Below are 15,447 nucleotides of genomic sequence, written 5' to 3'. Positions count from 1 at the left end.
GCTCCCTCAGCCTCTCCTCATAAGGGAGATGTTCCACCCCCTTAATCATCTTCGTGGCTCTGCGCTGGACTCTCTCTAGCAGTTCCCTGTCCTTGACCTGAGGGGCCCAGAACTGAACACAATATTCCAGATGCTGCCTCACCAGGGCAGAGTAGAGGGGGAGGAGAACCTCTCTTGACCTGCTAACCACACCCCTTCTAATCCACCCCAGGATGCCATTGGCCTTCTTGGCCACAAGGGCACACTGCTGGCTCATGGTCATCCTGCTGCCCACTGGGACCCCCAGGTCCCTTTCCCCTCTGCTGCTCTCCAACAGGTCTGGTACATGGGGTTGTTCTTGTCCAGATGCAGGACTCTACACTTTATATATATATAAAATATGTTTATAAAGTTATATATAAAATTTATAATAGCTATTTAATATATAAGTATATATAATGTATTTATAGCAATACGTATTATGTTGTAATATAGATATATATAAAGTAAATATAAATACATATATATTTTTTAAAGGAAATGCCGCTCCCTAGTTTTATCCAAATTTCTACGTACTGTAGACATATTTTCCCTGAGAATCTTCCAAATGATTTTGTTGTGTCATTAGCTGGCAGCCAGTCCCAAAGCAATATGGCATGGTGTTCCCATCCAAGCCCCTCAGCTTACTTCATAAGCTCTCCGGTGGCTTCCAGCAGCCGTTAAGACGTGGCAGCGGATGCGAGTTTTCCTTCCATTTAAGGAGTGATTGAGAAGACGCAGATGCTTTTAGTGGAAAAGGAGAAACTGATTTTATTTCCTTGTCAGCCTTCGTAGGGGTAGACGGAGGAAGTTTATGAGGCTGAAAGTCATTAAGCATGCTTTTTTTTTTTTCTTTCTTCCATCTGTTTTTGATTTTAGTGGGGTTTGAGTGAACAGGGCCTAGGGGGGGAAAGACAACTTTGTAAATGGGATATGCCAGCAAAAATGAGATGTTTTTTCATGGCATGCACAAAAAAAACCCCACCCCAAACAAGCACCCCCCCTCACCGTTGGCTTAAGCAGCGGGATGTGTGTTTTTCTGTTTGTCACTTTTTGGCTGTTATCTTGCCCTGCTCTTCATGTACCTCCTGAAGCAGCACATGGTTGCTCCCTAAGCTTCTGCCTGCGCTTAAAACAATTAGAAAACAGTTAATCACAGCCCTTGCCATCAGGCTGTCGACAGCTGGGACACACCACAGCCCTCACAGTGAACACATACCCACGGCGGCCGCTTCCCCAGCCTCTAAGCAACGATCATCCTTATTGTTACTCATTCCATCATCTGGCAAATGCCAAAGGCATCAATGGTGATGAAGTGGAGCATGCCCTTCCAGGAGGAGAGCCCAAGACTGAGGTCAGGCACAGGGACGGTGGGCCAGAGCAGGCAGCTAAGGAGAGCTCCCTCCCAGGTACCAAGAGCCACTAGCACAGCTCAGCTGCATGTTTTTGGCTTTTTTTTTCTTCCAGCTCTCAAGTTTCATGCCTATCTTGTAGAAAAGAACTGATTTATGAGTGAGGTCAGTTTGTGTACTTATCAGTCAGTTGGAGCGAGTCCAGAGGAGGGCGACCAAGCTGGTGAAGGGTCTGGAGGGTCTGACCTACGAGGAACGGCTGAGGGAGCTGGGGGTGTTTAGCCTGGAGAAGAGGAGGCTCCGAGGTGACCTTATTGCAGTCTACAACTACCTGAAGGGAGGTTGTAGTGAAGTGGGAGTCGGCCTCTTCTCCCGGGCAGCTAGCGATAGGACAAGAGGCCACAGCCTCAGGCTTCGCCAGTGGAGGTTCAGGTTGGACATTAGGAAGAATTTCTTCTCAGAAGGGGTCATTAGCCATTGGAAGGGGCTGCCCAGGGAGGTGGTGGAGTCACCATCTCTGGAGGTGTTTAAGAAAAGACTGGATGTGGCACTTAGTGCCATGGTCTAGTTGACATGGTGGTGTCAGGGCAATGGTTGGACTCGATGATCCCAGAGGGCTCTTCCAACCTGGTTGATTCTGTGATTCTGTATATGCAAATACAATTTCAGTATATAAATTTGATGACCCAAGGGGTCTTGTCCTCCTCTTTCGTGTTAATTAACCCTAACGTGAGTTGGGGGCACTTCTGTTACATGCATCCATGCTCTACTCTTGGATATGTAAGTCATCCAGATGGTCACCGTGGGCCATAACATAGTTATAGGATCTTATCTCAAGAATAAAGGGGAAAAGTTTAAGGACCAAAAGGGAGGGAGGAGGGAATGATTTAATGATGCTCAAAATAACGTTTGGGGTTGAGTGGGTTTTGCACAGGCTATTTATAATGATGTCTCTGAGTCTAGCTGAAGTGTGATTCAGTGCAGCTGTATGGTGAAGAAGGAGCCAGAAAACTAAGAGAAGTCAAATGGCATTTCTTCATGTTGTTAACTTTAGTCAGGCTTATGCACTGGCTAATAGAAAGCACGAGGTTTTTGAAAAAACTCAAGCCCCAAGCAAAGATCTATAAGCTTGCAAAGCAAATTGAAACCAATACTCAGTTCACGTTGCTGCTGGGTGACAAATCCGGGTCGGTGACGACTGGCTGTGAGCCACGTGCTGTACCGACCCACAGGTAGGAGCTGGCTGTCTGGGGAGCTCTGCTCTCCCAGGCTGAGGAGGGAGGCTGGCTGCCAGGAAGGAACAGCAAAGCGGTAGGAAATCCAGCTGTGCTGGCATGCCTGGAGACTCACCGTGCACCAGCTGTGTGCTGGCTAACAAGTGTGGAGAGCTGAGGGCAGACGCCGGCAGTGCTAGTCTCCAGCCGGGGTCTTTCTGCTCTACCTTCTCAGCCGCCCTGCATCACAGCACCTGGCCCCTCCTGCAGGACGCCGTCAAGTGTTTGCTTAAAGACTTCGCTGACTCTCTGATCGCCAAACTTAACGCTTCACATTTTCCTCCTCTTTCCCCTTTTCCCCAAGTTACCAGGTTCTGCACTGAATGGGAACCTCAGCTCCACTCCAGGTCAGCTCAGCAGATGCAGGTCTGCTCTGGAGAACTTCTCCCTTGATAGTAGCAACCAAGTGACATGTGTCCGTAGAGGCTGCAAGTCCACTGCTGTGCAAGGATGGTCCAAAAACTGTCTGTAATCCTAAATCCTCTCTACCCCTATCCTAGAGCACCCTTCAAGCTGGTTTTGGGGGAAGCAGCTTCTCTTCTGCAGGTGAAGACCTCAGGTGCATTCTGCATGGATGGATCTTGGATCTGCCTTGCGTGGTGGTTTCTGTCTATCCCATCTGCCTTGCTGCAGAGCTGTAGGTTCCCTGGTTTGCAGGCAGATGACCCTGCAGTAGTTCTTAGGAAGGCCCTGACATCCCCTGTTGCAAGAGCAGATGGGATTTTGTGGGCAATGTGAACTCAAGCTGGGAAGTAAAGCACAGTGCAAATAAAATGCGATGGTGGCTCACGGTGAATAGGAACACACCGACTAGCAAGGGACCTATCGGCAAGTTTGCAGTATTGCAAAAAGTTGCTAAAAACGCTTAAATTATTCCTGGGTAAGTGGGATTAAAGAGAGGAACCCAATGCTACGTGTTCTTAAGTAAGAAGACTTTGAGGAAAGGATTGCAAGGCTACCCTGAGGAGTAGAAACGTGCTGTAGCTATAGATGTTCGCTCAGCACCGTGACTCATCTTCTGGAAACCAAAAGGAATTCCCTTAGAGGAGAACGCCGTGCGTCACCCACTGCCAAAAAAAGAGAGTGTCATGTGTTTCCTTGACAGCACATCGTGTTTGCATATTTTTGCTGCTGGAGGAGAGTCCTTCAGCCTGATCACTGCATATTTTCAAGTATTTTGAGTGTGCCTGCGGTGCCAGGATATTAATTTCAATAGCTTTGTTTAAATAGATCATGTAAGTAATTGAGTCAGTGAGTATTTTTAATAGGGTTTCAGAATCAAGCAGGGCCATTGCCTTCAAGCCGGTGTAGTTACTCGCATAGCAGGTTCTTACCAGGATACTTCAAAGCTGGTAAACTAGAGCAGGTGGTTCAGTAACTGAAAGGTTTCTTCAGGAAATAAGTTTTTCTACAACTTTATTCATGAGTTAGTGTTCACATACTGCAGGTGAGGATGAAAAAGAAATTATAACACAGTATATGAAGAGAGTACATAAGTGTTGTGTTGTAGACAGCAAGACCTGGGGCTTCAGCATTGGCTTTTGGTAACTCTCTTTGCATCTCTGCATTCTTTTTTCAAAGCATCAAAGCAGCAGCCTTGAAAGAAGCTGCATTTCCAAGCTGACATTGCATAAAGTAGCACTACAAATGTTGCTTGGAATTGATGGAAGAAATACCAGTAAATAAGTGGCTATCAAGAGCAGTTTTCCAGGTAGTGGACTGTAATCCAATGGGTAGAGACAGCATCTGTGGTGGTGCTTCAAGAAGCGTCTTGCAGCTGGTTGTATGAAGGCTGATATTTTCATTTGCTGATTTATTTTGACACAGAAAGAAATAGCTGGTGTCACCTGAGGAGAAAAAAGTAAAGTACTGGGCAAACATTGATCTTGTAAATTTATAACTGTAGAGGGAAGTCTTTTTCTCACCAAGAGTCAAGCCAATGTTGTTGCAAATCATGTAACAACGTTGAATTCAGGTTTGCTTCTGGCCCTGCACATGCAGTATCTCTGCTGGGCTTAAGTGTTTTGTATGGGTTCTTCACTTCTGAACAAGAGTACAGCATTCCCGTAAATATGAGATAGAGTAAAAAGATTCCTGTTCCCTGTTTTATTACTTGTTTTTGTGTAACTCTGTATGCTTTGTTTTAAATAAAAGCATACCAGTTGAAGGGGTTCTTGTGGGGCTTTCCTAGTGTAAATGGGAAGGAGGGTACGTTTGTCTGCTGTTCAATATCTTTATAGATGATCTAGACGTAGGGGTTGAGTGCACCCTCAGTAAATTTGCAGATGACACCAAGCTGGGTGGGAGTGTCGATCTGCTGGAGGGTAGGAAGGCCCTTCAGAGGGATTTGGACAGGTTGGATAGAGGGGCCGAGACCAACGGCATGAGGTTCAACAAGAACAAGTGCTGGGTCTTACACTTTGGCCACAACAACCCCATGCAGCTCTACAGGCTGGGGGAAGAGTGGTTAGAAAGCAGCCCGGCAGAAAGAGACCTGGGGGTGCTGATCGACAGCCGGCTAAACATGAGCCAGCAGTGTGCCCAGGTGGCCAAGAAGGCCAATGGCATCCTGGCCTCTATTAAGAATAGCGTAGCCAGCCGGTCTAGGGAAGTGATCGTCCCTCTGTACTCGGCCCTGGTGAGGCCGCACCTTGAATCCTGTGTCCAGTTCTGGGCCCCGCACTTCAAGAAAGATGTTGAGGTGTTGGAGCGAGTCCAGAGGAGGGCGACCAAGCTGGTGAAGGGTCTGGAGGGTCTGACCTATGAGGAACGGCTGAGGGAGCTGGGGTTGTTTAGCCTGGAGAAGAGGAGGCTCCGAGGTGACCTTATTGCAGTCTACAACTACCTGAAGGGAGGTTGTAGTGAAGTGGGAGTTGGCCTCTTCTCCCAGGCAACTAGCGATAGGACAAGAGGACACAGCCTCAAGCTTCGCCAGGGGAGGTTCAGGTTGGACATCAGGAAGAATTTCTTTACAGAAAGGGTTATTAGCCATTGGAAGGGGCTGCCCAGGGAGGTGGTGGAGTCACCATCTCTGGATGTGTTTAAGAAAAGCCTGGACATGGCACTTAGTGCCATGGTCTAGTTGCCATGGTGGTGTCAGGGCAACGGTTGGACTCGATGATCCCTGAGGTCTCTTCCAACCTGGTTGATTCTGTACAGTAAGGTAATGAAAACAGTTGCATTTGGGACAGTGTCCATCTTCTGTCTGCAGCTATTGAGTGTCAGATAATCCACAATTAATGTTCTAGCAATAAATCTGTCAATTGGTGGAAGCATTACCAGCCTTGATTGATAAATGCTACCTTTTGATGATTAAGTCATCGAAAAGTCTCTGGCTTCAAAAGGTAAAGGACAAAAGTAATTTGTATAACGACACCCACATTGTTGCACAGCTTGCAGAAGGGAATGGCAAAATGCTAGATTTTACTACGTACACATGGACTTGAAGCAGTCGTTGGAGAACCGCAGCTGGCTGTGAGCATCCTGGATGCCTCCACATGCGTGTTAGACTGCCTCCCTCTTGCCCGTCCTGTGCTTCTCCAAAGTGTACTGCAACAGAGGTGGGTCATCCAAAACTAAGAGGCGAGCCCTGAATTCAGAGAGAGGCCTTGACTGGGCCTGCATGGCTACTGCCTACGTTGTTTGGAAGACTCCATTCTCCAAGATACATCAGCCTAGGCTCCCTCTGAAGTTCAGGGCTGCACACAACATTGCAATGTTTTTAAACGGAGGTGCCTTCTTTGGTCGGTGCCCCTCCTGTTTTTATTTTGCTTTCTGGCTCAATTACAAGCGAAATGATGTTAAAAAACACCTTGTGTTGGCTTTGTACTTTCCTTAAGTACCTTCAAGTTCAGCTGAATTCTTGTGTGCAGCCTACTGTGTTCACCAAACAAAAATCATGTACCCTGCTACTGTGGTGGTTGGGCTTTCATGGAACACCTTTTTTAATCCCTGATTATCCTGTTGTTTTCTGAACCTCTCTGTCTTAGTAATAATAGCCTCTACAGACTGGAAGTGTATGGTCTGAGGCTATTATAATTCATAGGATATAGACATTTTATGATGCTTTGAAGACAGGTGAAAACTAGAAGTCCATTAAAGTGAAAGCACATTCGTGTTTAGGGGTTAGGCTGTGAATACTTGTAGTGGAAAGAAATGTAACATAGTAGAAGGACAGGACTAAAGCTGTTGTTTACCAGCTGCTGTTACAGGATGGACGTATGTAATTAACCTATAAGATGTTGGTGGATGTTCAAGAATTATGCAACATTGCTCTGAGGTTTTGAAAGGCTAATAAAACTTCTTGTAGTACATGGCAAACTATATCCTTTGGCATGCATGAACTATTCGCCCAGTCTTGAATACGAGCTTTTGACTATACTGGCTCTTTGCTGTGTCTTTCTAGAGTCGCGAGAGTCATTTAAACAATATTTATATGCCTCATTTTATTCTCCCACTGCCACACAAATGTTTTTGTATCTCTGGTCGAAGGAAGTTATCCTCTGGAGTCCAATGATAATGTATTAAGTGGCTGGTTTTAAGACTGGGTAAGGAAGGTGAGCCGTTGGAGTTGCACTACTAGTTTACTCCATGGGTAAAAAGCCTGCCAGCTTTCTGCAAGCCTGACTTGGGGCAGTGTGGTGTGACAGCAGCTTCTGCCTTTATGGGAGGACATAGGGGATGATGCCAGCACAGGCGCGTTGGACTGCCGTAGGGAAGTGAGATCCCTCTCTCCTTTCATTGATCGTATAGTGAATCTAAACGTTAGCTTTGATTAAGCACCGAAGCTGTAGAGAGCTAAAATTTAGATGGACTGAATCGTAATTCCCTTATTGAAGTCTACAGTTGTGACTGCAACCTCCCTGAAGGAAGGTTGTAGTGAAGTGGGAGTCGGCCTCTTCTCCCAGGCAACCAGCGATAGGACAAGAGGACATAGCCTCAAGCTTGGCCAGGGGAGGTTCAGGTTGGACCTTAGGAAGAATTTCTTCTCAGCAAGGGTCATTAGCCATCGAAACGGGCTGCCCAGGGAGGTGGTGGAGTCACCATCTCTGGAGGAGTTTAAGAAAAGACTGGACATGACCCTTCGTGCCATGGTCTAGTTGACAAGGTGGTGTCAGGGCAACAGTTGGACTCGATGCTCCCAGTGGTCTCTTCCAACCTGGTTGATTCTGTGATTCTGTAACTGTGTCGTCCTGAAGGAGACGCCCAGCTTTGTAAGTGGATGCGTTGTTCATCCCTTGTGCTCTCTGGCCAAGGCAGCTGCTGTGGACCATTGATGGTGAGTGCCCAGGGATGGGGAGCACGTGCACGTGCTTCTCCTCCCCTTCAGGGAAGGGTGCCTTCTGCACGTTTTTAACCCAATCTGGTAATCAGACTTGCCTAGATTTTAAAATCCATTCAATGCCGAACTCACCCCTTCAGTCTTTTCTAGGCATTGAATGGATTTTAAAATCTGCAAAGACTGAAGAAGGGTGCGGAAATGACACTAGGTCCTCCCCCTGTTGTGCTCTTAATTTTAATTAAGTGTAATTGGTAATGGTATAGACATCCTTAGAGTTTCATGTGCTTTCACGGAGTCACAGAAGGGTTCAGGTTGGAAGGGACTTGTGGAGGTCATCTGGTCCAATCTCCCTGCTCAAGCAGGGTCATCTAGAGCTGACTGGGCAGTCATGGTCCTGGACAGGACCATGTCCAGATGGCTTTTGAGTATCTCCAAGGATGGAGACTCCACAACCTCCCTGAGCAACCTGTGCTGGTGCTTGCTCACCCTCACAGTAAAAAAGTGTTTCCTGGTGTTCAGAGGGAACCTCCTGTGTTTCAGTGTGCGCCCATTGCTTCTTGTGCTGTCACTGGGCACCACTGAAAAGATCCCCCTGAGCTTTCTTTTCTTCAGGCTGAACAGTCCCAGCCCTCTCAGCTGTTCCTCATATGTGAGGTGCTCCAGTCCCTTAATCATCTTTGTGGCCCTTCTCACCAGTATGTCCATCTCTCTCTTGTCCTGGGGAGCCTAGAACTGGACCCAGCACTTCAGGTGTGGTGTCACCAGTGCCAAGTAGAGGGGAAGGAGCACCTCCCTTAACCTGCTGGCGATGCTTTGCCAATACTTTCCAGGTTCCTACCTATTCTGTGAGCCCTGCAGCTTGGTGGGGATGCCACAAGACCTTCTCCTGAAATTCCTTAGTGTGGAAAGGATTGGGCTTTTGTGCTACCTGGGGACATGTACGAATAACAGAAGCTGAAGGAGAGTGAGGATTATTGATTAGTGTCTCTTCATCCTACTTTCAAACAGTCATGCATGTTTCCCTCCCATCTCCCTCAAATTTCTTGAGCTGGGTTGTCTTAGTTCTTGTACCTCATGCATAATGTTGTAAAGCCCTGGGAATGACTGTTGTGGCACTCATGGAAACCTGTTGATATTAAAGAACAAAGCTGACTAAAACTGACAGGAATGTTTAGAGTCTCTGTGTTTGTCGTTCAAAAAATCCTTCAGTGTTAATTTAGGGTATTAAAAATATAATGATTAATGCAGTTGCTCTGTGAGGTGAATTCAGGTATGCTTGTAAGTCGGAAACCAGAAAATCTGTTTGGGACAGCTAAATCAAAGCAAAGAGAGTAACATTGGTTCTCTCTTGCTTTAGTTTATTATATCCTGAGCACTTTTTGTATCTGTACCATTATAGACTTTTTTTGTGAGGTGAGAAGATAAAAAGAGAGCTTCAGTTCTGCTCTCAGTTGTGTTTCTGTAGTGCTTGCAATGGAGTGATTCATTCTTTTTTTTCTCTCTGTTTTTTCTTACAGTATCAAGCTTTTGGCTGTGCAGGAGCTGGTCGATAGAGAAGCGCTGGAAAAGGTATTTAAAAATATATCTAATACAGCTGTCGTAATACTTTTAAGCTCTTCAAGCCCTCTGTGTTAGTAGAGCTTCCGAACTTTATGGAAAATCATGCAGCATAAACCAGGAAATCTTTCTAACTGCACAGTACATGAAGTCAGAGGGGCGATTCTTTGTCCAAACTGCTGGTGTTTTCTGATTTTACCGTGGGCTTGGGTTAAGCAATGCCTCTAGTCTGCCCATATTAGCTTTCCTGAAATTAGTTCCTTGCTAACAGCTGGGATAAGTAGATGATTTGAACCGACAACGATGAACGTCTGGAGCAGAGAGAGCATCTGAGGGGCTCCTTTTGGCTCTCCAGCTCAGGAGGATAGCAGGAGGTGCCTTGGAAGAAATGCAGTTTAATTTAGTGATGAAAGGATCCAAGCAGCTAGCTACTCAACATCAGCCCTACCACCACCAGCTGAGTATATGGTGCGTGGTAGCCCAAGCTCTTCTCCTGTCCGCCTTGCACAGGGATAGGACTGCCTTTAAGCTTGGCCTTCCAGGGAGCTGAGGGATGTGCTGTCCATCGACTGTCCCAGGGATGGTGGGGTTTGCAGACAGCCTGCGCTCGGCCGTGTGGGGGGCAGAGAGGAGGAGCTGTGCGGAGCTGATGGCTTCCTGTGTCCAAGCTATGTGGTCCTGTTCAGGGGGTGCAGCCCCTTGGTCCAGGGCGTAAGACCCCGTTGGTTTAGCCAACGCGCCGGTGCCTCAGCAGCCTGAGATCTCACCTACGGAGCCGCAGCAAAACCAGTAGCCACAAAAGGCTGGAGGATTTGTAAATAACAACACCCAGTGTTTCTCCTCAGCCAAGGGTGTTGCAAACACAGCGGTACCCTATAGATCATTTCCTTCTCCATGAGGAACCCAATGTCGTATTTATTGTTCTATGATTTTGCTGGCCTGGAGGGTAGGACTGGACTCCCAGTACCCATGCTGGGACTGGGGGGTTCCCTTCATGTTCTGCACCACCTCCTTCGTCTAGAGGACCAAGGAGCCAGCTGGGAGGCAGCATGGAAATAAGAGACAGTTGGTAGGATTCAAAGAAAGCAACTGGATTCAGAGCCCTGTTGGGAAAACTGCTGCCTTATGGCAGGCGTTGAGCTGGTGCTGGCCCAAGCAGCCCTTCTGTGGCTGTGAGTGACCTGGCAAGGCTTGGTGAGGAAGGAGGAAACCTTCTCCTGCCTCGAGCACGTCCTGTCTCTGTGAAGGAGAAGGTCCTGCAGCACTGGGTTAAGGCTGCATCTGCTGGGTACTCTGGACATACTGGGTAAAATCAAATCCAGCGCCAGCGGGTGTTTCAGCCTTGTGCTTTGCCACTGACTAGAGATGCATTTCACAGAGGTCCTATGTACAACCCAGTTAATTCAAGAGGGGCGTCTCTTCATTGGCTTTGGTGAGCTCTGATTTTTGACCCAAAGAGGTGGATTTTGTTAAAAGGCAGCAACAGAGGACTAGGAAGGTGATACTGTAGTTTTTTTGCATGTGAAGACCACGAGGTTCTCAAACACTCATTGTGCAAAACAGGTTAATATTCACAAATTGTTGTCGTTTGCAGCAGTCAGCTTCTCTGGGACCTCATACCCTGTACACTTCTCACCTCTCTTGTCGGGCTTGCACCTCCCTTTGGCCCAAGGCCTCCTAAAACAAGGCTTGGCAAGGGCGAGCGACCTCAGCCTGGTGGGAATGGCTGTTTGAGGCATTGTCTGGAGCTCTGCAGGAAGCTCTTCAGAAAGGCTCAGCTTCAGAAAAATGATATTTCTAAATTGAGCTCTCTGAATATTTGATATCTGCTTTCATACAATGCCAAGCTTAAAGAATTTAAAAGGCCGGTTTAGCCCTCTGGAAAATAACAGGGTGGAATTATGTAAGTTCAAAGAAATTTGCTGTCTTTATTTTTTAAATACGGGAGGGGAAAAAAAAGTAGACTAGAACAAAATTCCTTGTCCTGCCTGCTTGGAGTCAGGTTTTGAGAACACGTGCTGAGTTTTGTATTCATAAATCATTATTATTTTGTATTATATTGCAGGAATACAGAATATTATTAAATGGTAGTATTTTAATATTAATTGCAAGATTGATTTTTCTGGGTTTTGAAGGGAAGTTTTCTTTAAGATAGCTACGGACATGATAACCTAGAAGTGTTTTTCCTATAGAACGCTTTCTAGTCTGTCATAGATGGTTTTGAACTTTTGTGACCTTATTATTTCTAAAATTCAACGCTTAGCTTTGAAAGTGTTGTTGTATATTTTTGATACCTGCATGGAAACCCAGAGTGAGCAGAAGCACGCTGGTGAACAGCAGTGCCCCTTGAAAAGACTTAGGGGCACACACGTGCTGCAGACTAGCCGCATTAAATCAAATCCTATTGAAGTCACGTGCGTGTGTACGAGTCTCTCGAGAACCAGGGCCTTGAGATGGTATCAGAAAATTATCTGGCACTGCAAAGCACCGTTTAGCATCACCTTTTTGAAAGGGGTGGCGGTCTGGGAGGTGAGACATGAAGCAGCAGGCTGTCAGTGTGCTCCAGCACGTGTGGCTCCGTATTTCAAGGAAGATGTTGAGGTGTTGGAGTGAGTGCAGAGGAGGGCGACCAAGCTGGTGAAGGGTCTGGAGGGTCTGACCTAGGAGGAACACCTGAGGGAGCTGGGGTTGTTTAGCCTGGAGAAGAGGAGGCTCAGAGGTGACCTTATTGCAGTCTACAACTACCTGAAGAGAGGTTGTAGTGAAGTGGGAGTCGGCCTCTTCTCCCAGGCAACTAGCGATAGGACAAGAGGACACAGCCTCAAGCTTCGCCAGGGGAGGTTCAGGTTGGACATTAGGAAGAATTTCTTTACAGAAAGGGTCATTAGCCATTGGAAGGGGCTGTCCAGGGAGGTGGTGGAGTCACCATCTCTGGATGTGTTTAAGAAAAGACTGGACATGGCACTTAGTGCCATGGTCTAGTTGACGTGGTGGTGTCAGGGCAATGGTTGGACTCGATGATCCCTGAGGTCTCTTCCAACCTGGTTGATTCTGTGATTCTGTATGCCACGTGAGGGGTCTCACTGGCAGCTTAAAACTAAGCGCACGCTTACCTGCATTTTGCCTCACCGTGAACCTTCAAATCGATCTGTTTGCTTCCCCCTGCCTCCTCGCTGAGCTTGCCCCAGTGTATCTTGGGCACGCAGGTTTGTTGGTGCTGCGTCCTGTATGAAGCATCTCTTCCTCTTCCAGAAGCACAGCTCTGGGAGAGCCCCCCAGGGACACTCTTGCCCCGGCGTGTTTTTGAGTGCTTTACTTGGTCTAGTTTCGGGAAGTCCTTAATTGCACATGAAGAATTCTACTTGGCACGTGTTAATTGTATTTATTTGGGGAAGGGGAAAAAATAATCCTCGCGAGGAACATGCTGTTTTTAAAGTTGAAAAATAAATCTGTTTAAGTAATTAGCAGATTGAACTGCCTAGCCAGGTGACATTTCACACTGGTTGCTGTTTTAGCATTTAAATCCATAGTCCTTTTCCATAGGCAACAAGTACGCCAAAAAGGTTGTTCTCACTGGTGCTTGATGGCAGTAGGATGTGCAGGAAGAGTTGTCCATATTGTAAGAAAAATAAAAATATTCTTTGCATTCTGTCAGATGTTCCCCCCTGTGCCCTTCAGGTGTTAAAATGGGCTCTTGAGCTCATTTCTCCTTCAGAGGCAGGTTATTGAGGAAAGTTAAATAATCTGTACAACAACATTATATTTACAGAATCACAGAATCAATCAGGTTGGAAGAGACCTCTGGGATCATCGAGTCCAACTGTTGCCCTGACACCACCATGTCAACTAGACCAGGGCACTAAGTGCCATGTCCAGTCTTTTCTTAAACACCTCCAGAGATGGTGACTCCACCACCTCCCTGGGCAGCCCCTTCCAATGGCTAATGACCCTTGCTGAAAAGAAATGCTTCCTAATGTCCAACCTGAACCTCCCCTGGCCAAGCTTGAGGCTGTGTCCTCTTGTCCTATCGCTAGTTGCCTGGGAGAAGAGGCCAACTCCCACTTCACTACAACCTCCCTTTAGGTAGTTGTAGACTGCAATAAGGTCACCTCTGAGCCTCCTCTTCTCCAGGCTAAACAACCCCAGCTCCCTCAGCCGTTCCTTGTAGGTCAGACCCTCCAGACCCTTCACCAGCTTGGTTGCCCTCCTCTGGACTCGTTCCAACACCTCAACATCTTCCTTGAAGTGCGGGGCCCAGAACTGGACACAGTATTCAAGGTGCGGCCTCACCAGTGCCGAGTACAGAGGGACGATCACTTCCCTGGACCGGCTGGCTACACTGTTCCTAATAGAGGCCAGGATGCCATTGGCCTTCTTGGCCACCTGGGCACACTGCAGCTTTTTAGTAACCCCCTGGCAGCTCTTTAGAAGGTAAGCCTGCTTTGGGAACAAGCAACACTAACCCATTATTTTCCTATTTGTGTATTAACAATCAAGTGCATCTGCTGTTATTGGGGTTGAGAAAGGACTCTCCGATTAACTCCACAGACAGAGCAGTTTGTTGGTTTCTCATCTAGGAAATGCAAATCACGTAACTCTGATCTGCAGTTTGTGAAAGTGTGCAATTGATCTGCAAAGTGATGATTATTCTGCTGGAAGTGGGAAGGGGTGTATCTAGACTGGCATGAGAGATATGCTGGGTGGACTGAAGCACGGTAGGAGTTGGGGTGAGAATTGTGATTTTGTTCAGGGATGATGTTCTTCAAGTTGATGATAACTTGCAGCTTGAAAATCAGGATAAATATCAGATTTTACTATCAAGGTCTGTCTGTGCCAGTGATGGCAAATTTATGCACTGTGAGCTACATCTAAGAGGTCAGTGAAAAGCAAGTGAGAACAAAGCAATTATCGTAGGCTTGTATTGTCTGTATGGGGATTTTCACCTTCACTGGAGAAGTTTTGGAGGCCACAAATCAAAAGGGATTGAAAGTCTTTCAACTGGTGTTCAGAAGTAGAGGTCCTGTAGCTGTGAAGCACAGGATACATTCGCTAGGCACCAGGAGAGAGGCAGCGATGTAGCTTCTAGCCATCTTCTGTCTGCTGGCCAAATGCTACGTGGTCTTCCATTGGGCGTTTCTGCTGGTGTGGACATGAAGAGCTGGAATGATAGAGAACTGATCAGCCGTCTTCTCCAGATAGAATTTTTTTTTCTCCCTCATAGGGAAAGTTACTTCTCTTTCCTTGAAGAGAACATCTTTACCCTGTTGGATAAAATGGAAAGCTTAGCACTGTAAGCAAGCAATCCCTAGGATCCGTGCTCAGTTTTTGACTTTTTCCACTTCCCTCAGCAGTACTAATGGCTGGAGTTGTCTCCCATGATGTGGAATCTATTTCCTGGGTTTCCTCACGCATAGGAAAGACCAGATGTCTGTATTTGGGAGATGTTTGCTAGATGCAATCCCTTCCCATCATGCAGAATTCTCATCCTGTGCCTGAGGAATCCATGCGCCGCAACTGGGGTGACACTGAGGAGGTGGCATTGTTTTAGTAAGAGAAAATGAACCTGCCTGTGATCGATCAGGAGCAGCTTTTGTCTGAGGGGAAATGCAATGACTAACGGTGCCCGCTTTCACAGGGTAGGACCCAGGAGAGGAGGACAAAAGGGAGTGCTTGTTTCTTTCTAGTGGCATCGCTCTAATAGTGCAATTTCAGCTACAGTCAAAAACAGGTTTGCGAAATGCTGAGCTGCGCTGTGCATTCCCTGCTGTAGCCTTCTCCTTTCTACACAGAGCACGAAGAATTTTAACTAGAAATTTGCTTTTGTTTTCTTGATCCAGTGTACTGTTTCCTTCAGATACTATCTGAACATAAAAAGTATGACGTCAATTGAGGTTCCAGAATTTCCAGCATGAAATGCATCTGCTGGAGGTTTTTATTTATCTTTTGTCTGCTTTTGAGTAGATTG

The 15,447-nt window shown here is 46.8% G+C and overlaps 1 protein-coding gene across 1 annotated transcript in view; it reads left to right on the top strand.

Annotated features, from left to right (window-relative positions):
- EEPD1 (endonuclease/exonuclease/phosphatase family domain containing 1) overlaps positions 1-15,447 on the top strand; it is a 70,039-nt gene that overhangs the window by 28,264 nt on the left and 26,328 nt on the right. The window contains exon 2 of the mRNA XM_068405176.1: positions 9,443-9,494. Within this exon, the coding sequence (XP_068261277.1) occupies positions 9,443-9,494 (52 nt within the window). The remainder of the gene's footprint in view (positions 1-9,442; positions 9,495-15,447) is intronic.

Source organism: Nyctibius grandis, chromosome 7, assembly GCF_013368605.1.
Source record: "Nyctibius grandis isolate bNycGra1 chromosome 7, bNycGra1.pri, whole genome shotgun sequence".
Taxonomy (NCBI): Eukaryota; Metazoa; Chordata; class Aves; order Nyctibiiformes; family Nyctibiidae; genus Nyctibius; species Nyctibius grandis.
Note: the sequence above shows the minus strand (reverse complement) of the source record. Positions and strands in the feature narration are given on the sequence as shown.